Raw genomic sequence first — 24,817 nt, 5'->3', positions numbered from 1 at the left:
AAATAGTCCAAGTCCAGACCCCTAAATGTTTTGTCAGTTTATTCGTTGATATATAAGAAAATCATGACTTTTCCATGTCTAAAAAGTTTGAAACTGCATTTTCTGAGTTTAATGATACATTATCAAAAGAGATATATTATTTCCAGATTAAAATGAAAAAATATGTCAATAGAATAAAAAAGGCCCATCCCATTCGCTTCAATGTGACGCCTTTAAATGTCCGATATGAAAAGAGAAAATAGAACGTATTTGAAGGGTTAAATATTCCTGCAACGTATCGCTCTACCCGATTTAACCTCCATCCAGAAACCTATGAACTCTCAACAAAACGACCACGAGGACAGAATTAGAAGCCAATACTTTCATCTTTATTAATCTTGTTCTCATGTTTAAATAAATTTTTCCTTTGTAAAATCTCTTAACGAAAACACTGAACAGGAGTGTTAAAGCCTGTCTTAATTTAAAACGAATACACAACAACAGAACATTGAAAAACGTACGGTAACTCTTACTCTGCATCTGTAAACAACCCCCCCTCCCGCCCTTTCCCTCCACACAGTTTGATAAGATTTGGCATGTCCATTTACTCAACGCGTATGCCTTCAGCTCTTTGTGTCATTAAAATTTTTCTTTTTTATTATTGCAGGTCGGACAATAAAAAAGACTAAAAAAAAACAACTTCAAATGAGAGAAGAAAAAAAATTAAGCATTAGTGCCAATATTTCTTAACACACAGTCAGCAGTATACCGAATGCACTCAAAAACATTTTTGTATAGACCTTCTGTATAGTAAGCAGCCTTGCCCACATTATGACAGGCAGTAACATGCATACACACACACACCATCCTCACATTCACACACACAACTGTGGTTTTAATCCACATACTTGGTCTCAGTCTCACTCATACTCGTGTCCATATAGTGTGTATACGACACATGGAGAAATGCAACATAGCCTCAAACTGCCAGCAATTGTACATGTATCACTGCAACAGTAACACACATGTTTCAGAGAGAACAACAGAGAAAGAGTGCGTGAGATACAACAGTAGGAGGTCAGCATTTTGAAAACAGAACAATGACACATTTTCAATATTTTCACTGTTCAAAAAAAAAAAATTGAAACCATACGTACAAACAAAAGAAAAAACATACACAGTAAGATACAGTTCTGTTTTCAATCAGAGCCGTTTGCATGTGGATTCGGTCTCCGCTTTTAAGGGGACGTGAATACAAAATGCACTTTAACCTCACATCATGTAGTAGTTTTATACGATGAAGGTAATGCTGTTTACAGTGCCCGTCTGTCTGAAGGCTCGTCTGTATTTGGTGTGTGCATGTGTATGTAAATCTGTTTCGAAAAGTCCCCCGTTTACTAAGCACATTGCAATCCAGTCAAGTCTTTGAGACTTCTCATTCTTTTTTTTTTTTTTTTTTCAGGTTTCAAGTCTAAGCAGTTGAAATCTTCATCTGTGGAAAAAAAGGCTGTATACACATCTAACAGTCCCTGCATTTGTTTATATAATAGCTTAAGTCTGGCCACGAGAATGTGTGTAAGCATGTCTCACATTTCTGCTTGATGTGTGTGCACATTTATATGCATACCGTGTATATGTACGCACATGTGTGTATATGTGTATTACATTAATATGCATACCATGTGTGTGTGCTATAGTAAGTACATATGTATCCCAGTGTATTTTTGTATCAGTGTGTCCAAACCTACACCTACAAATAGAGGGGGGGGGGCTCGTCAGATGGAGTCAGCTCCTCCCCCCAGCAGGTCGCCAGGCAACAAGGCGGCAGGGCTGTCCATTTGGTGCCTTTCCTCCATTTGCGGGGCCCCCCACATGCTGCTGCTGCTGCTGCTGGGGTATCCTGCAGTCATGCCCCCCCACAGCCCAGACCTGGCAGAGTCCACCCCCCCGACAACTCCCCCTCCCTCCCCCTTGTGGCTCCACTGGGAGAAAACACCCAGCCCGGGCCCGGGTCCTTGGGCTGACGAAGCTTCTGATGAACTTCCTGTACCGTCGAGACTCTGCCAAGCGGAGCCAGAGGACCTCCCCCCAGCCAGAGCCGCCGCCGCTCCACCATCTCCTCCTCCTCCTCCTCCATTCCCGTTTCCACCTGGAGTTGTGCCCGTCGCTGCCCGCTCACTCCCCGGGGAGCTGCCCCCCCCGCTGGCCGCTGCAGGGCCCGGTCCAGGAGAACCCTGCGACCCGCCTGGTGCCGCTGACCCTCCGGAGCCAGACCCCTCAGACCCTCCCGCCTGGGAATGTGCAAAATAGCGAGCAACTTCCTCCTCGCTCACAAACTCCGCCAGGATCGTGGTGTTGCCCAGGACACACCTGAGGGATTTCACAAGACAAGCGTTTAGATCTACAGCAGGGTGCAGGAGATACGATAGCTACGATGTGATGCATCACAGCGAACATGAGGTTAAATATATGTGACCTGTTCATCAAAACCAGACGGATGTCTACAATAAACCGTATTTCATTCACATTATTTCATTTCATATTCTGTTCTTGTACACATCATATTCTATTGACATGTATATTGACTTTTGGCACTACTTATGTTGCATTGTTGGAGGAGCTCAGGTCAGAAGAACTCCATTGCCATTTCTACACTGTGGCTTTGAGCGTATGACAATAACACCTTTGGATCTTGAATGTCTCCAAATGTCACAGATGTGTGAGACCCGTGTGTATATTTGTATATTTGTATTTGGGATTGTGGGAAACGGTATTTCGATCTCTCCGTCTGTACGCACAAACTGAAAGATTGCCTTTGAGCGAGGTTAACCTACATGTGCAGTGCACCCTGGGCCTTGGCTGCTTCCTGCCGGGTGCTGTAGCGAATCAGAGCGCTGCCATGTGTCAGGCCGAGGTGGAAGGTGAGCAGCGGGCCGTGCTGCATGCAGATCGTCCTCAGCGTGGAGCCGTCAATCTACACAAGGAAACAGGCGAGGTGTAAATGACTGCAACAAACAACCCAAGACATCAGTTATAGGGACAGAGAGAGGTCAGGGAAAAAGCACTTGGATACTAACTAGATGCTGGGCTGCTAACCGTCCCCACGCCTCGTCACCATGGGTGCTCGGGCCCTTAGCTGCACTGCACCCAGACTCTGGAGCTCCCTCCCCCCGCACGTCCGACAGTCAGACACAATCACCATATTCAAATCCCAATTAAAAACCCACCTGTTTCTTTTGTGTCCACTTGACTGTCTCCCCCATGATTTCCTGTTTGTGTTTTTATCATGTTCTGTTGCCTATTAGCGTTTTCTTTTTTAACTAATTGTACGGTGTCCTTGGGTGTCATGAAAGGCGCCTAAAATAAAATGTATTATTAACAAAGCACTGGCTTATCTAAAGCCAGTTGAGTAGCACTTGAAATGGTTTGGCTCCATGAAACCTGATGTACTCTATGGTTCTGTTTTCTTAAGGTTGTGTCTTCTTGGTCGATTGTGAGTCTCTTTGGATAAAAGCGTCAGCTAAATGTAATGTAATACAACATTGGGTATGTGGATAGAAAACTGTGCATGCCTGAGTAACACAGGGAGACTGCACACTGACTTCATCAGCGCACGTGAGCACTCCATTAGGCTGAATGGATTCTGATGAAAAAATAACTAAAAACTGTCTCGACTTCTTCAAACATTTTCATTCCCATGCTTTTCCCAGAGCAGTGTCATGCGAGTGCCTTTGTGTAAGCTCCAATTGATTCAACGGCTCATCCAACTTCACAATCCAATTACAACGGGGTAACGCATCATTCGCCTCGTTTGCATACGACCGGCTGAAGGGGAAGGCGGACGACTGAGCTCAGATTTCACTTTTTGGGATCCGTCAGCAGCTGTTTTAGTTCAATTCTGCAACATCTCAGTTTATAGCAGGGGCGGAAACAAACTACATTTACTCAAGTCCCATGCTCCAAGTATTTACATGTAATGCTACTTTGTACTCCAGTGACCTCAAGGAGGAAAATATCTATCTTTTACTCTATGACACTACGAAAGATAACCTTTTCAAGAAGCGTAATAGCGCCACTTTAATTCATGTTTGAAATGTACAACGTTTGGATGGATGGTCTTTTAAGATTCAAGTAAAGAGTCAGAGTACTTCTTCCACCTCTGCTTCATGCACAGCAGAATGACTGGTGGTTTATTGAGTTCATCATTTACTTTAGATTTCCATCTCTCTCACTTCATACCTGAGGGGTGAGGTTGCTCAGCAGCAACCAGCAGCTTCCTCTGGGGGTAACACCATCGCTCCACGTTGAGCCTAGAAAGGAAATGGAACAGGAGACAAGGATGGAACAATTAGCGTGGACGCTTTGAGAAACACAAGATAACTTTTTTACAAAGCTAGAGAGGCGAAGTCCCTCCCTTTCCGGGGAGCGCCATGGGACCTTATTTCAGAAACAGTATGCATTGAAGTCAATGGAGAGAGAAAGATTATCTTTTGATCCCGTTTGAATTGTGCCACGAATTACACACATGATGTTTCTCAATTTAAAAGATAATTTTGCAAGTCAAAAAAATTAAAATGTGTTGTAAAACTGTGAACACACACTTTGTTTGTGTGAATCGCTCAATGAACTACATCTCCCATCTCGCACCACACACCCAGACGGCCGTCACGTTGGAACATTTCACTTCTTTCTCTCAGAACGAGGCGGAAAGTATTAAAAGATGTGAAAATCACTGCAAGTCTGGGCGCGTTGAGAGCTGCACACACACAAGGGGAGTGAGTCGGTTCCTAAGAGCCAGCATGCGGGACCGGGACTCTGGGATTTGTAGTCTTTAGTTGCGTATTTTTCATCGTCTTATATTTCAACAGTTTTACGACAAACTGTGACTTTTTTTCATGGAAATGATTTGTTAAGATTGACAAACATCATGTGTGTAACTCGTGGCACAATTCAAACGGGATCGAAAGATAATCTTTCAATCCCCATTGACTTCAATACATCATTTTTCCGAAATAAGGTCCCATGGGGCGGAGGTAGATGGGCGGGACCTCGCCTCTCTATGGTGCTAGATTTACAGATACTGTATGAAGATGTGTCATGGTATCACTTCAAGACGAGCTTCCTCTATAAGATGCAGTGAAGCCATAAGTCCACAGATCGTACCTGGGCCATATCTCGACTCTTGATTAATCCCGCTCCCTGCCCAGTTGCGAGCCATCCGCGGGCCTCCGCTGCCCCACGGGGAGGGCGAGGCCTGCTTCTGATTGGCTAAGCCAGGAGGGGGGCGTGGCAGCTGTGAGCTGTTGCGATTGGTCTTCCACATCTTGTTTTGTCCGATGGGCTCTGGGGGCCAGCTGGGCTTGTACTCCGAGTACTTTCCTAGAGAGGAAATGGTGAGGTGGGAGAAAGAGAGGGGGGGAATGAGTTTGGACAAGCAGACCACAGAAATGTGAGAGGAGAGGGCGGAGTGCAGCGAAATCCTTTGGCATAGCTTTTACACACGGAAAATACAGTGCAACAGAAACTTAGGAGGCATGAAGGAGAGTCAAAATGCATAATGCATACCTGTGCTGTGTGCATTGCTGAGGGGGCTGTCTGAGGCACTGTAGGGCCAGGCACCAGGTGAAGGCAGCGAGGTGTTGAGGGAGGGGTTTGGCCCTGCAAAATATTACAAGGAAAGTTAAACATCCTGTGAAAACAACAAAGGCTGGACTGCAGATAGCGCCTGTGAGGAATACTGTATCCTTTCTGTCACTGGAGCATGCTTTCGACTAAAAACATATTTGGCACACTCGGTGACATACCTATGTTGTCTCGCAGTAACTGGTGGTCAGAGTCATTGAGGCTCGGGGGTCCCGGGGAGCCTAGGACACTCCCGGGGGTCATGTAGGGGTCAGAGTCCGGGTCTCCACTGCTCTGGATTCCCTTCCAGGGCACACCGGGCTGGAACTCTGACAACAGAAACGTATTGGCTCGGTTCAGACCTGGCATCAACATGTGTCCTGATCCGATCACGAGTGGACGGCCAAGTTCGTCAGATCACAGCTGGCAGTAAAATGCGGTCTCAAGTGACCGTTTGTGATCCGATGCTACTTCCCTGCTCTGTGTAAACAAACACGTGCTTAGCGTCTTGACATCCTCCTTTAAGTCTAGAAGAGCCCGAGTTGACATTTTCAACTGACTTTTCCTTCTATAGAGGCGAACCCTCCCTTTCCGGGGTGGGACCTTATTTCGGAAAAATGATGTATTGAAGTCAACGGAGAGAGAAAGATTATCTTTCGATCCCGTTTGAATTGTGCCACGAATTACACACATGTGACCTGCTCTATCGAAATCAGGCGCATTGACCCGAAGACACATTGTGAGTTGTATACTGCTGGAAAGAGGAGACTCATAGCTTTCTAATGATATCAGGATTGTTGTTGTTCTCCAAATATTAAGCTAAATATGTCACATTATATAATGACTGTCACCGAGTCATCGTTTTGAGAAGAAGGCCTTCAAAGTTTCCTCTTCTCTGGAATCCATCGATCTGATTGGTTATTAGCAAATGATCAAAATACTACGGAGGGAAGATATTTTCGTTTGGAGGGGAAGCTCGTGTGTGTGTGTGTGTGTGTGTTTCCCGGGGAAACCCTCAGGAGAAACACCGGCTGTTGTTTTGCCTGCTGTGACGTTAAGCTACTCCGTTCTCCGCTTGTAATTATGCCGAAGCTTCAAAGTTGTATTTATCATCTGAATTTGCCGAAACAAGTTTAATATTCTGAAAGCCAAGACTTTGTTTATTTGAAATCAAACAAAACACTGAACCCCGAAAAAAATTGTTTTTTACGTAAATCCACGTTTATTTTGAAATGAGCCGTTGCGACTTCCGACTGATTTCGATAGAGCGGGTCACATGTAATGTTTGTCAATTTAAAAGATAATTTTGCAAGTCAAAAAAAAAAAATGTGTCGTAAAAATGTGAAGAAACACTTTGTGTGAATCGCTCAATGAACTACATCTCCCGTCTCGCGCCACACACCCAGACGGCCGTCACGTTGAAACATTTCACTTCTTTCTCTCAGAACGAGGCGGAAAGTATTAAAAGAGGTGAAAATCACTGCAAGTCTGGGCGCGTTGAGAGCTGTGCACACACACAAGGGGAGTTAGTCGGTTCCGTGAGAGCCAGCATGCGGGACCGGGACTCTGGGATTTGTAGTCTTTCTAGTTGCGTATTTTTCATAGTCTTATATTTCAACAGTTTTACGACAAACTGTGACTTTTTTGACATGGAAATAATTTGTTAAGATTGACAAACATCATGTGTGTAACTCGTGGAACAATTCAAACGGGATCGAAAGATAATCTTTCTCTCTCCGTTGACTTCAATACACAATTTTTAGGAAATAAGGTCCCATGGGGCGGAAGTAGACGGGCGGGACTTCGCCTCTCTATACTCCTATGAAGAGAAAGATATAATCACCTGGAGGCCAGCTGGATGTGGCAGGTTTATTCCCCATTTTACTCCCGGGGGTCCGGTGCCAGTTGTCCGCAGAGCCTTGAGGGGGAATCCCCATTCCATCGCTGCCCAGCATCTCATACTGGGAGTAAGGGGATCCTCCTCTCACCTTCATACCACTAGGTAAAGGACCTTGGCAACAGAACGAGAGAGAAATAAGCATAAATTCACAATCTGAAAAACGGTGAACTGAAGAGAACCCTTGCAGAACCGTCCAACATGCCAACAGCTAAACATCAACGCATATTCGCAAAGTTGATAGGAGGATTAAATAGTTATGTATTAAAAAAAAAAAAGGTACAATTTGAACCATTTAAAAAGGTGCAATTTAATACTGAGAATAAGGCGTTTAAATTGCATTTTTATATCCGAAATGTTGGACAACCCTCTGTTAACGAACCATTCTTGTGAAGAGCTGCGTCGGGGGGGGATGGAGCAGGCGAGTGTCCTTCCATCATCCATTTGTAGCGGGACTGCTGTCCTCCCGTGTCCTTCATCCCTCCCATCATGGGGCCGAGCTCCAGGCCTGCACCAGGGGCCAGGCCTCCACCAGGGGCCAGGCCTCCACCAGCAGAAACACATTTATGAGCCGTTATATTCAAGTATTGTGAATTTCCCTTTTTGTCGTTCAAAGTCACTGGGATCGCACCGAGGATTAAAGACTAGGGACCCTTTCAAATGGATTTAAAATGAGCTGTTGGAAGATGCCTAATCTTTGATAATGCATGTTTGTATTTTTCATACTGTTATTAGCAATTATCAAGTTCAAAGTAATTTCTAATAACAAGTTCACATATTTAGTCTTACTTTTTGTAAATGAACCCTGGCCCTTTTGACTCACCAGAATACATCCCTTGAGTTTTGGCATGAAGATCCGATAAGGCGCCGCCCATTCCAGGGTGAGCAAGGGGGTCTCCCATGGGTTGCTTGGATAGGCCTCCTCCCAGGTGAGAGGGGGACAGTTTGGAGCTCCCTCCTCCTGGAGCTGCTCCTCCGACTCCACCCTGCTGATGCTGCCTCTGCTGCTGCAAAATAGCCATGATCTTGGCCAGCTGAGGAGGACGAGAAATGTCATTAGAATATCTGCAAGCTTTGTAGGCCGAGGGAAACACGTGTTGTGGTTGTTCTGTTGACAGTTAGGATTCACCAATATTCTCTCATTAGCAAATAAGATACAAAGACGATACACCGACGGCAGAAGCCCATGTTTAACAGTTTGGCCGGGCCGTGTTACTTAGGACCGTTATTTAATGTTGTACAAAGTAGGGCTGTGCGATTATAGCAAAAATCATACTCACGATTATTAAAAACGATTATCCGTTTACTTTGAAAACTATCATTTATTGAAAATAACATACTGTTCAAATGTTTTGAACAGTATGTTTTTATCAGTTGATTATCCTGAATTTTAAGTATAATTCAATTCAACTGAAAAACCAATAAAATAAAAATATTACATTTTTTTATATTTTATAAAATAATAATCGTTTTATTTCGATTACGTGGTTTTCGTAAGCGTTGCAAGCCAAAATCGAGATTCAAACACGATTAATTGCACAGCCCTAGTACAAAGACTGAAGCCCATCTTTAGTTTTGAGGGATTAATCAATGATTCAGACGATCTATTGTAACTATAAAGTCATTCAGAGGGGGTTTCTAATTCCTATTAGATCTGGCCCTCCGGTATATTGCACGCACGCCTTCCCTCCATCCTGAGGGTCTCCTCCGCTCAGAGCCTGAGCCCAAACATTGATGACCTTGCACCCGAGATGAGATGCCAAGTGTCTGAGCTAGCATCTCAGAGCAGCACACTGAGTTCAATGGATGCTTCCTTCTGCACTTTCTCTCACGACAGCAGGGCATGTTTGTTTCTCTTTGAGGGAAATAGTTTTGTTGAAGCTGTTATTGGCCTGTGGGAAAATGTGATCATAAGAAATGACTCTGGAGAAGCTACAGATAGAGCCATGAGAAATGAATGCAACTGATTATTTAATGTTTAATGTTGTTTTTATAGGCAATAATTTAAGCTTTGTTAGTTCCAGGTTTAATATGTGCAACAAGTTTATTGCAATAAGTTCTGCAAGAAACATTGAACCAGTCCGGCCCTCCACTAGTACTGATTTTAAATGTTGGCCGACTGTGTGTTTGAGTTCGACCCCCCTGAGCTAACAAGTCTAATGTAATGTTCAAAGACTTTGCCCTCCAGTATAATCTTTTATGAGAAAGCCACCACCAGTGTATACACATTCAAAGTTAGTGTCGTGAAAGGCAGGTCATTTGTTACAATAGCAATGTACCCGTATCCATGGCCAAAAAGGGGAAGCACTTACTGAAAAAACCACGATATAGTCTGGAAGCAATGCAACCGGTGCGTCCCTATATGACAGTGTATGATAGGCTGTAGAACGTGGCGGGGCTCACCTGCTGGGGGTCAGGCTGCTGCCGGAGAGGCTGGGGCTGGGGCTGGGGGAACTTCCTCTGGTTCTGCAGGAGCTGCTGCTGCTGCTGCTGTTGGAGCAGGAGCTGACAAGCCTGATGTTAGACATGTTTAGAGATGGAAGTAAACAAAGAGGTGCTCACACACACACGCCGAGTCATTAGAGGGTGGGTTTATTACAAGTGTGATGATGCATTACATGAATTAGCAATCTACGGATCTGTCACGAACCAGATGGAACTGCTGCATGTGGGGGTAAATGTTGCCGAGCATTGCTAGCTGCTGCGGGGAAATCTGAGGAGGGAACCCTCCTCCGCCAACACCGCCGACCCCTCCGACACTTCCCACGCCTCCGACACCTCCTACTCCTCCAACCACTCCGCCCGCGCTGCCACCAGGAGAGGGCATCTGCTTCAGCATGGGGCCCGGCACCTGCAGGTCACAGGGAGGAAGTTCTTAGTCTGCAGACACTTGGTGGAGGATTTATGGGGACAATCTATTTATGGAGATCTGACAAAATGCCTTTTTATTTACAGTTCAAAATGTGTGGAAGTGGCATCAAAACTATGGACTGGAAGAAATAACCCTTCACACTGTACAGTCGAGGTGGAGATAAGTGCTCTGAACATTAACGATGTTCTAAATATATACTTCTCTCGTATATATATATATATATTAGGGCTGTCAAACGATTACAATTTTTAATCAGATTAATCACAGCTTAAAAATTAATTAATCATGATTAATCACCATTCGAACTATGTCCAAAATATGCCTTTTATTTATGTATATTGTTGGGAATGGAAAGATAAATGAAAGCAGGCGGATATATCCATTTAACATACAGTATGTATGTTTATTATAACATTTTTCTGCATGTCAAAATGAAAGACAACCCACACACCTATCAATCATCAAACCGTGGGGTCTTAATTCATTACGTGTTGATTTCTATCAACGGGGAGTACTTCAGGAAAGTCGACAGGGGGGGGGGCTAGTGGAGTACTTCGTGACCACAGAGTGTGAACGTTGTGATCAGCTGTTTTAGCGCAGTTCTCCAGTGAAGGGGGGAGTCTCCCTCCGCAGCCGGTTGGCGTAGTTTTGGCACAGACCGACGTTAACAGCAGCCTGTCTGTGCACACGGAGACCGACTCTGTCGTCCGGTGATCTAACCGCCTTCTGGAAAAGCTTCACAAGTACGTCGGTACGCAAATGCGTTTTGTGACACAAGTGACGGTACGCATTTCAGATTACGCACATAACCTGCGTACCAGTTATGTGCACCCCTGTACCAGAGCCATATTATTACTATTATATGGCTCTGCCCTGTACTACAGCAAGAGTATTCTCCGTCGGGACTTCCTGCAACAACACCACGCCGTTATCAAAGATGTTCTATTGAGAAGACGATCACTACGTGACAAAAGTTTTCAAAACCGTGGCTACTGAAATCAATCTTACTAACTGCTGTCTGTGCAATTTACTCCGCGAGTTGGCAGACTTTATTTTGCTTACTTTAGCATCATTTCTCATGATGGGGCTAAGCCATTTCTTGGTATGGGTGTAGCCTACCACAGCCATACCCTGGCGCTGCCACTGGTGGCACGTATGGGGCGGGCCATTCTGCACATGCGTTAAATGCGTTAAATATTTTAACGCAATTAATTCCAAAAATTAATTACCGCCGTTAACGCGATAATTTTGACAGCACTAATATATATATATATATTCATATTTTTCTAGTATTTATATGTGTTGATATGAATGATTTTGAAGTACTGCAAAATCACAGACCTGTGTTTTGTTATCTTTACATTGTGTTAATGACTTCTTTTTGGAAGACTACTGACTTGTTTAATAATGTCCTGATTTCAAATAAAAAAACATCGCACATAAAAATGAAAATAAGTTAATGTCTTACACCGTGTTGATCACCACCTTATTGCCAGACAACAAATAGCAATGCGATCCGGCAGTAATACTGGTATTATTAAATTAGTAATGAAACTGGTAACAGTGGCAGGAGTAGGGCTGACCGATTCATCGATTTCAAATCGATATCGCGATTTGAAATGATGCAATTATCATTTCCTTTTTTTGTTCTTCTTGTGCGTCAGTCGTCCACACCAATCAGAAGTGCTGTGCTCCACATGTACCCGCCATTGTTAACCAATCAGAAGTGGCCCATGATAGAAGGTGATGGCAGGTGATTGGATCAATCTGTCTAAGTATTTTTGAAACACTTTCCAAATGGCTTCCAAAGGAGCTTTCCTCGATGCTTTGGTGAAACATCTGAGTCAGGTTAGCAATGCTCCACCACATGTTTCTATTACAGGGTGAGTCGTAAACTGAAGCTTTAAAGCAACCCAACGGAAGTTTCATGTAACTTTAGTTCTTTCTCTCGTAGCTCGGGCTGCGGGGTGCTGGAGACGGGAGCACGTTGATACGACCTTCCTAGCCGGAGATATGGCCGCATTTTATATAAACTTCCGTTGGGTCGCTTAAACACAAATATCGCAAATCGAAATCGCAATATCTGTCAGAAAAATCCCAATTAGGTTATTTCCCCAAATCGTGCAGCCCTAGTTCAGGAGACCGAAATACATCTTTCATCACAACCAATACAAGCAGAAGCAACGAACCTGAGCAGACAGGTACTGATGAGGCACTTGAGCACGTAAACCCTGGGAGGGGTTCATGGGATGCATGCCAGGCTGGTGCATGCCTCGAGGTGGAGGCATCCCCCCGCCGCTGCCGACATATCCCCCATGGCCACCCATCTGGAGAGCAATGTAAACACAAACATGAAGGAGGTGGCGTCATAGTAATGTCTTCACTTAAATGCTCCAGGTCCCACTCCGACAGCACGCTTACCTTTTCACCATAGGGCCCCATGTCTACGGGACCCATGTCTTTGGAACTCGGCATGCGGTAGCCTCCTCCTCCTCCTCCTCCTCCTCCTCTTCCTCCCCTCCGCATCTCTCCGTTGTAATCAGTCATTCCTCTCTTGTCTCCTTCCATCTTTTTGTCCAGACTTGGGTCATCGCCCTGAGAAACAACAACGTGGTAAACATACGGGCTCGTGGGACAGAATTGCTGTTTTCAATGAAAGGATGTATAAAAGGGTAAATACCATGCTCAGGTTATTCATTGCATTTTAGCTTTCGACTAGCATACGTGTATTCGCATTGACTTATCGAGTCACCCTCTTTTTGAAACGGTGTGTTTTAGCACCAGTTTTTTGTCTGCTCTGATTGGCTTGCTTGAAAAACGGTGTGCTCTTACCATAAGACCCATGTTTGAAAACTGCCGTGACACTGGGTTCATCCAGCTGTCTCCTCCTCCGCTCTGTGGGAGAAAAGAAATTCACATGTTACTCTCAGTCAAAAAGGTATTCTGTGAAACCTGTTTACTTTCTCCTGCGCTGACAAAACAATCTTAAGTATATCTAATCTAATCTGATGAAGAGCACTTAAAGGTGGGGGAGGTAAGAATGGAGAAACCAGCTCGAGTTTGAAAATACACAACCGGAAAAAATCTGCCCCTTCCTTCAGACTTCCTCACAGAGCCCCTCCTCCAACGCGCACATGACCAATGAGGGCACGAGATCAGTGTGTGCCCAGATGGAAGGCTGACAGGCAGGTAGGCCGTCCAGTTACTTTAGCCGGGCCGAGGCAGATGATTGGTCGTGCTTTTTACAGCACCACGGCTTCCACAGATGATATTTGTGTATTTTTTGTCAAAGCATTTAATGTATTCATTGCTATCGGGATGTTAAGAGCATTCCATGGAATATAACAAGTGTTTCTGGAGTGAATTACCTACCCCACCTTTAATACAAGGTAATCATATTTGTCCTAATACAATGAACCAAACCACGTAAACCTGTTTGTGCGTTTTCCCCTAAGTCTCCTTTTCCCTTACCTTCATGTTGCCCCTCTTTCCTCCGTGACTCTGACCCCAGCCTCCAGAGTTATAGGAGGAGTTGTTCCCTTGGGAGCCGCTGCAGTTCCAGACTCCTCCCCCTCCATCGTCCTCCTCGTCCCAGCTGGGGTGACGGGAAGCTGCAACGGAGCTCTCTCCCTTCCCCCCCCAGCCCTCCGTGGACTTGTTGCCTGAGGGGAAACCAAATCAGATGGTAAAACACTGTCGGCGGTCATTGCTAGATTGTGAAATGTTGTGGTTTTAAAATGCTGAAACCAAGATTAATTTGAGCACCCCGTCTCGAAAACGATAATGAGCTAAACTGATATATTGTAATATTTTTGAACGACACACGTTTTTTCCACTTCTCACCAGGTTTGCCAGGGTTCGGCGAAGGGTTCCCCCAGCCCGAAGATTTGCTGGGTTCCTCTGGTTCCCCCCAGCCCGACGACGCATCCGACGACTGACCCCAGGTATTCGCACCGTTATCGGCAGACGGTGCACCCCCTCCCCACATGCCCGGACCTGGGGACATTAGAGACACATTAAGAACAGGGGTAAACGAGCTAATGCCGCCTACCAACACTGTGCCGCGACTATGTAAGGGCTCGTTTTAATCACGTTCAGCATTTCTGAGATGAAGAGACGTGTTGGTCAATCTCCTTATGTTGATTAGTTCTTTTTGTTATCAATCTTCCACCCATTAGCCATATAGTCATCTATTCAGTGTCGTTATTACGTTGCCTTTGACAACCAGAGAACAACTGTCGGTAATAGTACATGTTGTTGTTACCTGCTGCAGTATTGCCAGGGTTTACGTCCCTGCTGTGCTGCATCCCCTGCTGCCTTCTGGGTGGTGGTGGTTGCTGTTGTTGTTGTTGTTGTTGGATGGATGGCGGGGGGGCCTGCTGACCAGGCGTCGCATTCTTTTTGTCCCACAGATTCACATTCTTGCTTTTGTAGCGGGTCGGGTCTCCCCAGGCCGACGTGCCGTCGTCGATCTCCATCTTGCGGCTGATGGACTGAGGGGAGGGCTCTTCCCAGCCGCTGGGCTCCAGGGAGTCCACCGCGGCTCCGGAGACTTCGGGAATCGGGCCGGATGTCCAGCCCGAACTTTGGTTCTGATTCTTGGGAGGTGGAGCTCCATCCCCGACGTTGGACCGGCTGTTCCACCCTCCTTGAGCGGGACCTCCGTGAGCGGGGGGACCTCCGTGAGCGGGGGGACCTCCGTGAGCGGGGGGACCTCCGTGAGCGGGGGGACCTCCGTGAGCGGGGGGACCTCCGTGAGCGGCGGGACCTCCGTGAGCGGCGGGACCTCCGTGAGCGGCGGGACCTCCGTGAGCGGGACCTCCGTGAGCGGGACCTCCGTGAGCGGGACCTCCGTGAGCGGGACCTCCGTGAGCAGGACCTCCTTGTTGCGGCGGGCCCTGTGATTGGTGCTGCTGTTGATTTGGGGCTTTCATTGGTGCCACTTGGCTGTTTGGTATCTGTGCTGCTGCTGCTGCTGCGTGGGCCTTGGAACTCCCCCAGTCCTGGTGAGATTTGCCTCCACCCACATCTCCCCCTCCTCCCCCCTGAGAATCATCTGAATGACCCCAGGAAGATCCCTTCTCGTCAGAGTGGTTTCCTCCTCTGCTTCGTCCATCTCCACCTCCAGGCATGGAGTCCCTCTGTCCCCGGTCTCCTCCCCAACCACCGGCTTCTCCTCTTCCACTGCCCTTCCACCCCGAGGTCCCTTTATCCTCTGGACCGTCTGTCCACCCTGTACCCTGTTCTCCATAGTCTCTCCAGTTCCCTCTTCCTTCTCCTCCTCTTCGTCCTTCTCCTCCTCTTCGTCCTTCTCCTCGTCCTTCTCCTCCTCGTCCTTCTCCTCCTCGTCCTTCTCCTCCTCGTCCTTCTCGTCCTTCTCCTCCTCGTCCTTCTCCTCCTCGTCCTTCTCCTCCTCTGTGATCACCCCACTTCTTCTCTTCAGTCCCCCAACCTTTGCCCTGGCTCTCAGGAGGGGGCTCACCCCATCCTCCAGCTTCTTCTGGCGCTGCTGGCTTCCTCGCAGAGCTACCACCCATGTGAGGCCCGGAGGTGGTCTGCGGAGCGCCCCCCTCCCAGCCGTCCCTCGCTCCGGAGCTGGATGGATCGTTAGTTATTGAACTGGTGTTAGACGGGTAGCTGCGACTAGTGGTGGTGTTCACGGTGGACGATGAGAATGCGGAGGAAGATGAAGCGCTTCTTTCGTTTCTGCTTCTTTGTCCCGTCGCGGGGTCCAGGTCCCAGGCCACATTCTGTTTGATCTGGGTTTGCCCCCACCCGGTGTTGGAAAGAATCCGGGGGTCCAGGTCAGACCGATTGAGCATGCACTGTAAGGCCACGTCAGCATTGGAGGTTCTCTCGGAGGACGGCTGTTCGGACGAGGCTTGCTCTTGTTTATGTCCGCTGTCGCTCCCTCCTCCACCACTTCCAGCTGTGGACCCTCCTCCGCTAGAGGACGAAGGCGCCCCAACTGCCGGGCCTCCCACCTGCCCTCCCCCCCACTCCCCATCCCCATCCCCATCCCCACTTTCCATCCCTTTCTGATTGTCCCAAGCTTTTGTCATAGTTGCCGACTTTGGTGAGGTGGAGTCCTTCAAAGCGCCGCCGCCGCTGCCTCCACTGCTGCTGCTGTTGCTGCTCCCGTCTCCCCCTCTTCCTATTGCTGTGTTGCTCGAACTTACACCTCCCGCCGTGCCCCCCCACTCCCCTTCTGAACTGCCTCCTTCCCACGCTCCCTGAGATACCGCTGTGGTATTTGAGCTACCATCGTTTCCCCTGCCCCACCCTCCCTTGTCACCCTGGCTTCCAAAGCCCCACACAACCCCCGTCCTGCCCCTGAGCTCCACTTCCTGCTCCACCACTTCCTGCTCCACCCCACCCGTCTGCCTGCGAGCTCCCACCTGCACTCGGGTCGGAGGACACCGGAGGCATGGATCTCCAAGAGGAAGAGGCGGCAGAGGAGGAAGACAAAGCGCCGACACTCCCTTCTCCTTCTGCCCCTCCGCAGTCCCGCTCTTCGCCTTCTTGATTTGGTCCTCTTGAACCCGACTCCGGCCCGAGGTTTCCTAAGTGCTGCTGAGCTCCACCTACAGCCGTCTGTGTCTGATGGACGCCAGGCTGATTCACAGATGAGAGAGGGTGAGTGGTGATGAGTGCGGCGCTGGCAGAGAACGAGGAAGCCGGAGTAATGGACGAGTGTAGTGGAAGTCCGTCGCCAGCTGGAGGCGACGTCCCACCTGTCGCCAGGGCGGGCCAGGCGGAGGGGTTCACGTCGGGGTTGAAATTGGCACCAGGGACGCCGCTGCTGCCGCCGCCGCTGCCACCTGCGGGGCTCTCCTGAGGCCCGGGAAGAATATGGGAGACTTTGGAATTGTAAAACGCTGCCGACCCGAGCCCCGTCTCCGCCTGAGAGGAGGAGGAAGAGCTCCACGCGCCGCCACTCGACTGAACACATTCATTAAGCGAGGAAGAAGAGGGGGAAAGAGGAGAAGAACGAGGCGAGGAAGGATTGTCCATGTTCCCTGCTCCTCCTGCTGCTCCCTTCTGCTGGATGTTTCTCTCACTCCACGAGGCACTACTGTTGTTGTTGTTTCCAGGGCAGTCTTGCTCCTGCTCATCACCTCCTCCTCCGGCCCCATCAGAACTCGAGTTGGCCCCTCCTAGGATGCTAGGCCAATCCCCCAGGTCCGTCCTGTCCACTATTACCTTCCCGCAGCCCTGAGAAGAGGACTGGCTGCCCGAGCCCGCCCCCCAAGTGGAATTTGCATAAGTTGAAGTAGTAGTAGAAGAAGACGACGACAGAGCAGCGACGCATGATGAGGATGAGTTGGGATGTGAAGTGGAGGATGAACCCAGGTTGGAATCTGGAGACAAAGTGGAGAACATTTATTTGATTGACAATGTAAGCATTTTCAACACCAAATAGTTAGCAAATGGTTCTCCTATAGCAGGGATCTCCTACACGTCGGGCAGCTTTTCAGTAGCACGCCGCTCGATTATAGCGTAGTAAGGTTGCTTCTTGATTTTTCGGCCGCGGCTCGACAATAACGTTTTTTTGTTTTTTAATGTTTTCTGTGACACGAATATCAAATTGGTCGGTGCCACAGAGATCAAGGACCAGACGGCGGCACAGCGACACCACACACGGAGCAGTCTGCTTTCTCCAGCAGCACCAGTCCAGAACCGACAGCAGAATGACCCGCTCTGAATCAGGCCGCGTCGCTGCGGCTCAGAGACACACGGGGAGGGATTTGTGTTTCTTTGAAAAACACTCGTTATCGGCACGTCAGGGTTTTTTGTGGGTTTAATCAAGTCTTGGATTGCAGGGTATGAAAGCCCTCTTGCTATTTTCAGTTGATAAATACTATAGACTGCATATAAAGATAAATAAGTGTGTAAAGTTTGTGAAGGCAGGAGGAAAAGCTTCCGCAATCACCGTCTCCTCTGTTCCTCCAAACCCCGCCCTGCAAATAATGATTGACAGGCTGATAGTAACCTGATAGAAACTTTATTATTCACTTAATCACTGATTGAGATATAATGAAGCTAACTCTCATACATCCATGGGATTCATGCAACAGTAAGATAGTGCATGTGAGTGTGCACCCACATGCACTATTTTTGTTTTTATAATGCTGTTGTAAATACTCCTGTTGTCTGCTGTGTTCAGACTCAAGTCCTGTGTGTGAGGCCACATTCAGGACATTCAGTGTCCTTTCTTTAACAGAAGACCGTAGCTGCTAAAAGCTGCAGCTCGACCGCAGAAGCATTATTTTTGAGGATGGAACAATTTCACACACAGATATGTGAATAAATGTAAGCGATGCAAGTAGCTCTCAGATGAAGAAAGGTTGGAGACCCCTGCTCCATAGAGTGCCGCAGTGACGCGTCCTAAAACCAGGAAGTAAACTCCTTCCGGTTCCTTCGACAAAAACGCAATGCAATTTCTCCATAGGATTTTGGAAAATAGCAGGAAATAAGGTCTGTGGTTGAAACACATTTAAGAGACGGATCAGTTTTGTTCAGCCGGATAATCTCCACATGTCTATCATACTTTTATAATCATAAATCTAGTCGCCAGAAGCAAAATGCTAACGTTATGCTATAAAGGAACTACAGCAGGGTCGCTGCTTCAACGTCACGCCGACTTAAGATCCATATTCAAACATACAGATTCTAAATTGTACAAGTTGAAACATCATATCTCAACTTTATATATCTAAAATTGCTGCAACAGACCCAGGTTCAAATCCAGCCTAGGGTCCTTCTACGCATGTCTCCCCTTTTAAATCTCTCTAATGTCAACTGATGGATTGGATGCTGTTGTAAAATTATGTTAAGAATCGGTTTTATTTTAAAGAAAGTTTAGCACATAAAAAGAATTTGCTTTGGTGTAAATAGTACATACATAAGCACAGTAAAATAGATTAAGTATTAAAGATCAAGAAAAACAGGATTTAAAAAAAGGTAAATGTCTACACAAAATATAAATACAGAAAATTCTGAAAAAGTTGTGGAGAGCTGTGCAGATGTTATATTGCCGTTTGATCGACTGTAACGTGCAAAGTGGCCTTTCTAAAAATGTGTTAGCTCGATCATCTTCTTAAGGGCTGTGTAATTAATCGTATTTTAATCCAGATTACGATTCTGGCTTGCAACGATTACGAAAACAACGTAATCGAAATAAAAAGATTATTTTTGCTGCATTTTGTTTTGCATTATCCATCCTTTTTTTTTTTAAGTTCAATAAATGGATGTTTTCAAAGTCAATGAATAATCGTATTTAATAATCGTGATATCCATATTGACCAAAAGTAATCATGATTATGATCTGAGCCATAGTCGAGCAGCCCTATCTTCTTCCGAGACATTAACCCACCTGCGCCTCCAGCTATGTTTGCATCGCCTCCCTGGGAGGAGAGCGATGGGGCGCCTGCCCAGCCACTGCTTCCTCCAACACCCCCGTCCCCTGCGCCTCCCCCCAGTAGCATGGAGGACAGCGGCGGCTGGCCCCTCTTCAGTAGCACTTTATGGTCCTGCTGGCAGCGAAATCTCGGCGGAACCTCTCTGGACATGTATCGCTGCTGTTGGGAGGTCTGGCTTCCAGAGGGGGAGGAGGTGGGCTGTCCGTTGGCCACAGCAGTCCGCTGCTTTGCATTGTTCCCGCCACCAGGAGGAACTTGTGCAGAAACCCCGGCTGCACCAGGACTGGGAGACGAGGGGACAACAGGGCCAGGGCTGGGGGACACTGAGCCTGGGGTGGCTAGATTGGCTGATTCTGGCACTGAAATACACATGAAATAAAATATATTCAAGGCTTTTATTGTCATGTGTGCATAGCTACAGTGTAGTTATTATGACAATGAAAATCTTAGGTCACAGGCTCCTCCAACAGTGCAATAATAAAACAGATAATAGTGCAAGTAAATAAAATATAATATAGTAGAAATAGTGCAGAATAGTCTATATACAAGTAATTGGAATATTGATATATATATAAATTGCAAAGAGATGAATGTTATGGATATTAACCAATGACTTAAACATGATGAGAGAAAGCCAGTTTGGGTGAGTTACTTAAATTCTGACAAGATGTAAACAAAATGCAGATAAGTGAAGATACTGTGGCTAAAAGTTTAAGGTGGCAAGTTTCTAAAATGTGAGCGTATTTGTGCAAATGAATACTGATGGTCATCACAGTTGTGCTTTAAAAAAGGATACCACTTATTAAAGCATATTTAACAACAAGATATAAAAGACTGCCACTGACATCACATTAAAATAAACATACCTTTGATTTTCTGTTCTGGCACCTAAAAGACAAAGAATAAGTGAGTAAGATCAAAAAGGCAGAACATAATTTGTTGGTGGCAAATAAATATGATACACCAGGACATGCTAGCGCGGCAATATCCGAGCAAACATCATTACATTTACAATTTCAAAGCATGAAAAAATCCTTCTGAAGATGCTAGTCCATAAAACCTAATAAAATACTCCAATTCAACAAACACAGTCCTTGCAAAGAAAGGTGGTAAAGATATGTAAGCCAGAATATCATGTGCAAAGTCAGCTGGGAATTTTCTGTGTTTACCTTCTGAGAGGTTTCCCTTTTCTTTTTATCTTCTTTTTTCTTGTTCTTGTCTTCCATGAACTACTGTTCCCTTTCCTGATTCTCCTGTCTGTGAAGAGCAATGTGCACGTTCAATTATGTATGCAACACACACAGAGGCACACTGATAGTAATGTTAAGCTCACAAAAGCACATGTTTTCACACAGACACATGTATATATATACACTTTCACTCCAAATGAATAAGGATTTCATCTGATGACAGCCAAGTCATTTACTACATGGTCAAATGTGTAAAGGACTGTTGTTAACCAGGGGCGGCCAGCTTGACAACAGCCCTTGGTAGCCTAGCTTCTCACTGCATAATTCATTAACCAGCAAACGATTGCAATCCCAACCAACAGACAACGCAGGCAGCGGCCAAACAAGCGACTCAAAACTCTCCAACATTTCTGGTAAAGACCAGCTCTTCTGCATTACAGTATAGACTTCAATAGCAGCGTGATCCACAGAATAATAGCTTTACTGTGAGTATATGACTGGATCTGTCCAGTGTTATGACAGACCAGTATAGTAAACCTATACAACATGCAATTACACAACTCAAGTAAGCTTATTTGGTATAAAGCAAAAACAAACCATAGGAGCTTTCATTAATGTAAATTATGTATATTATTTTAATGTGGACATGTAAACAGATATTAGAAACCTGAGAGCTGTAAATGCAACTGGGCCTTGTGTTTCTGTTAGCTAAGCTGCACATAATTAGCATCATGTCACTCAACTCTAACGTAAGCTAGCTGGACAACGTATGGCTCCTCTAACCCTTCACTGTATCCCAAACAGATGCACACCTGGCATGACCTTAAATAGCCAGTTTATGTATAGCATGTTCCCCTAAAAAAGCGGATTTGTCAAACCACTTTAGGAGCAAACAGTGAGAATGTTATGTAAATAACAGGCCAGTAAGAAGCAGCTAACAGAGCTTCACTCGAGTTAGCAACTAGCTAATGCTAACCGACTTCAAAGCAGCTGAGGGGCCGTGTGCAGTGACCTGAGAGCCGGGGGCGAGAGGAAGTACTTTGCCCCAAAGCCTGGTGCCTCCGTGGGACTAAAAACTAACCTCTACGCAGTTGACTACAAACAAAAAGCACGTCGTGTTATTTAAAGAAATGTCCCCATATATAGTCAAACAGAGATAATCCCATGTACATACTTTATGCCAGAGGTAGAAAAAGTACTACAATTGTGTAGTTAAGTAAAAGTAGAAGTACCAAAGAGCAGGGATTCTCTGTTACAAGTCCTGCATTCAAAATCTTTATTAAGTAAAAGCACTTAAATATACTGAAAGTACAAAAAGTAAAAGTACTCATTGTCCAGATTGGCCCATTCCAGAATAATATGATATGTTTCATAATGATTGATTATTAAAGTGTTCTCACAGCTGGTAAAGACGCAGCTCGTTTGAATGACTTCATATACTGCAGGGTAGCTTGTGAATTTACTCCAGGTGGAACTAAAGTCTGATTTAAGTGTTGATTACAGATTTCACATCATTAATCCATATCTGTAAAATTACTAAAAAGTTATTAAATAAATGTAGTGGAGTAAAGGTACACGATCTACCTCTGGATTAGAGGGGGTAGAAGTAGTATCTCAAACTTGTACTTAAGTTCTGTACTTGATGTACTTAGTTACTTTACACCACTGGTGTATAGTAGAACAGAGATCATTTAATTTACATACTTTACGGTAATTATTAGTCTATAGTCGAACAGATATAATTTAATTAGCCTACTTTAGGGTAATTATTCGCAGTGCTGTAAAGTAACTAAGTAGATTCACTCGAGTACTGTACTTAAGAAAAATGTTGTGTTAACGCACCTGGCAATAAACTCGATTCTGATTTCATTTGCATTCTTCACGGTAATTATTCGTCTACAGTGGAACAGGTATCATTTAATGTACATACTTTGCGGTAATTATTCGTAACTTTATAGTAAAACAAGTGAGGCTGGTTCATAACGATAACGGTCGACAGGGCCAAATCAAACGACGAACTTCAGTGACGTTTCTTCAGCATTGCAACAAGCTACATAAACTGAGAAACACTAATGTTACTACCGGTTTAAACGCGAAATATCCACCGTTATTAACAAGCAAATACAATATGAAAGCTACGTTAATGTTAAAATACTCACCTCGGGAATCACATAGGACATAAAGTGCTTCTGTGCAAAAATTCTTGCAGACCCACCGCTAGCAGGCTAGCAAAGGTAGCTAGCCTAGCGAGCTAGTTCTTCGAGGCGTTCAAGGCTAAATTGAATAAGAAATGACATCACCGAAAGGATAATCGTAGAAAAAAAACGAGGAAAAGCCGAGTATTCCTTTTTGTGAGCGACTGTAGTTCTCACGCTGTAAACAAAACATGCATAACCCCTTGATGACTGTCAGACGCTGTGTGATCGGTTAGTTTGCTATCGGCCATTTTGCTTCTGTGTGGAGGCTTTAGCAGCAAATGATATCACCAGGCTGGTTGTTGATCAGAGAGGGGAGGAGGAGGAGCGGGCACGCGCCACCAGGGGGCGTGCTGACACTGTAAACACGACGTCATACACGCGGGTGCACGGTGCATAAGTAAACAAGCATTTCTGCTGTGGGTGTGTAGAGACACTGTTGATCATTTATTATGGAAAAACCAAACTGTGAATTCGTTTTTTGGGCTAAACCGTTGTGCTCCCATTAATGACAATATTGTAGATAAGATAAGATAAGATGGTACTTTATTGATCCCAATTTGGGAAATTGTTTTTGTTGCAGCAGCATAAAAGACAAGGCATTTTACAATAAAACAAAACTACAAATAAACAAGAATAGAAAGAAAAGAAAATATACATGTTGAAATAGAAAATATACATGTAGATATTATATATACAAATATATATATTCAAAAATATATGACAGATGGAATATTAAATATTGAACGGATTATATATGTGTCAAATGTACAACGTGGTTTTATTTCAAGAGAAACTATGGAGCCGAGTTCTCTTCCAGCCAGAGGTGATTTATTGTACAGTTTATCTTGCGTTTGGGTTTGTATAATAATATTCAGAAAAACACTATATTTCATTACAATAAATGTCATTACATTTAATTTAGCATTTGCTTTCATTCAAAGCGACAAACATTATGCAAACAAATGCTAGTTCAATGGCTTAAATTAAGCCACACTTCTCTAAATATTCTTTTTATTTTATTGTATTATTATTTTAATTAGCCGAGGGCAGTTGAAACAGGTGTTTTCAGTCTGCTACGGAAGATTTAAATTATTCATCCTTTTATGATAATTGCTAAACTCCATAGCCAAATAACAAACAAAGACTACGACACCTCTGTTGTGCAATAACACTTGTGTGCAATATGTAAATTGTAAAATGTATTTTAAATATTATGTGCATGCCCTTTCTAACAGTGTTTTTATTTGTTGTCCCCATCTCCACTTTTGAGGTAACAATGTAAAGTTCCCCTCTGTGGGACAAATAAAGGTATTCTGATAAGTTTATTAGAAAATAAACCATGCTTTATTGCCTTTAGCATTACGTTAAAAATATATTATTTAAATTCCCCCACCCTGCCTGTTCAAATTTAAACTCAAGCATAACACATTTGTATATTTGTTTTTGTTATCCTTTATCATGTTTTCAGGGCCCATCTCTTGAAATGGATGTTGCTAAACGCTCTTAAAAATGAGTCTGACAGAACTCTGTCAAATGTTTTTGATAAGAAATAAACAGCAAAAAAGTTGCAACCTTAAAGGTGGGGTAGGTAAGTTTCAGAAACCGGCTCGAGATACACTTTTTGTGATATTCCATGG

The 24,817-nt window shown here is 45.1% G+C and overlaps 1 protein-coding gene across 1 annotated transcript; it reads right to left on the bottom strand.

Moving 5' to 3' along the window:
* Positions 1 to 346: 346 nt before the first annotated feature.
* On the bottom strand, positions 347 to 23,463 carry LOC117451665 (trinucleotide repeat-containing gene 6B protein-like). The gene is given in 22 exon segments (XM_071204110.1): positions 347 to 2,349; positions 2,814 to 2,953; positions 4,219 to 4,289; positions 5,143 to 5,358; positions 5,545 to 5,637; positions 5,784 to 5,930; positions 7,445 to 7,612; positions 7,881 to 8,042; positions 8,322 to 8,532; positions 9,902 to 10,012; positions 10,149 to 10,349; positions 12,560 to 12,697; positions 12,792 to 12,965; positions 13,203 to 13,265; positions 13,842 to 14,032; positions 14,214 to 14,366; positions 14,635 to 16,687; positions 16,689 to 17,731; positions 19,747 to 20,151; positions 20,659 to 20,680; positions 20,962 to 21,049; positions 23,142 to 23,463. Coding segments are annotated over 21 exon segments (6,414 nt in total). The 5' UTR covers positions 21,019 to 21,049; positions 23,142 to 23,463; the 3' UTR covers positions 347 to 1,754.
* Between the last annotated feature and the right edge of the window lie 1,354 nt (positions 23,464 to 24,817).

This window comes from Pseudochaenichthys georgianus, chromosome 8 (assembly GCF_902827115.2).
Source record: "Pseudochaenichthys georgianus chromosome 8, fPseGeo1.2, whole genome shotgun sequence".
Taxonomy (NCBI): domain Eukaryota; kingdom Metazoa; phylum Chordata; class Actinopteri; order Perciformes; family Channichthyidae; genus Pseudochaenichthys; species Pseudochaenichthys georgianus.
This window is presented reverse-complemented; position numbering and strand designations above follow the sequence as displayed.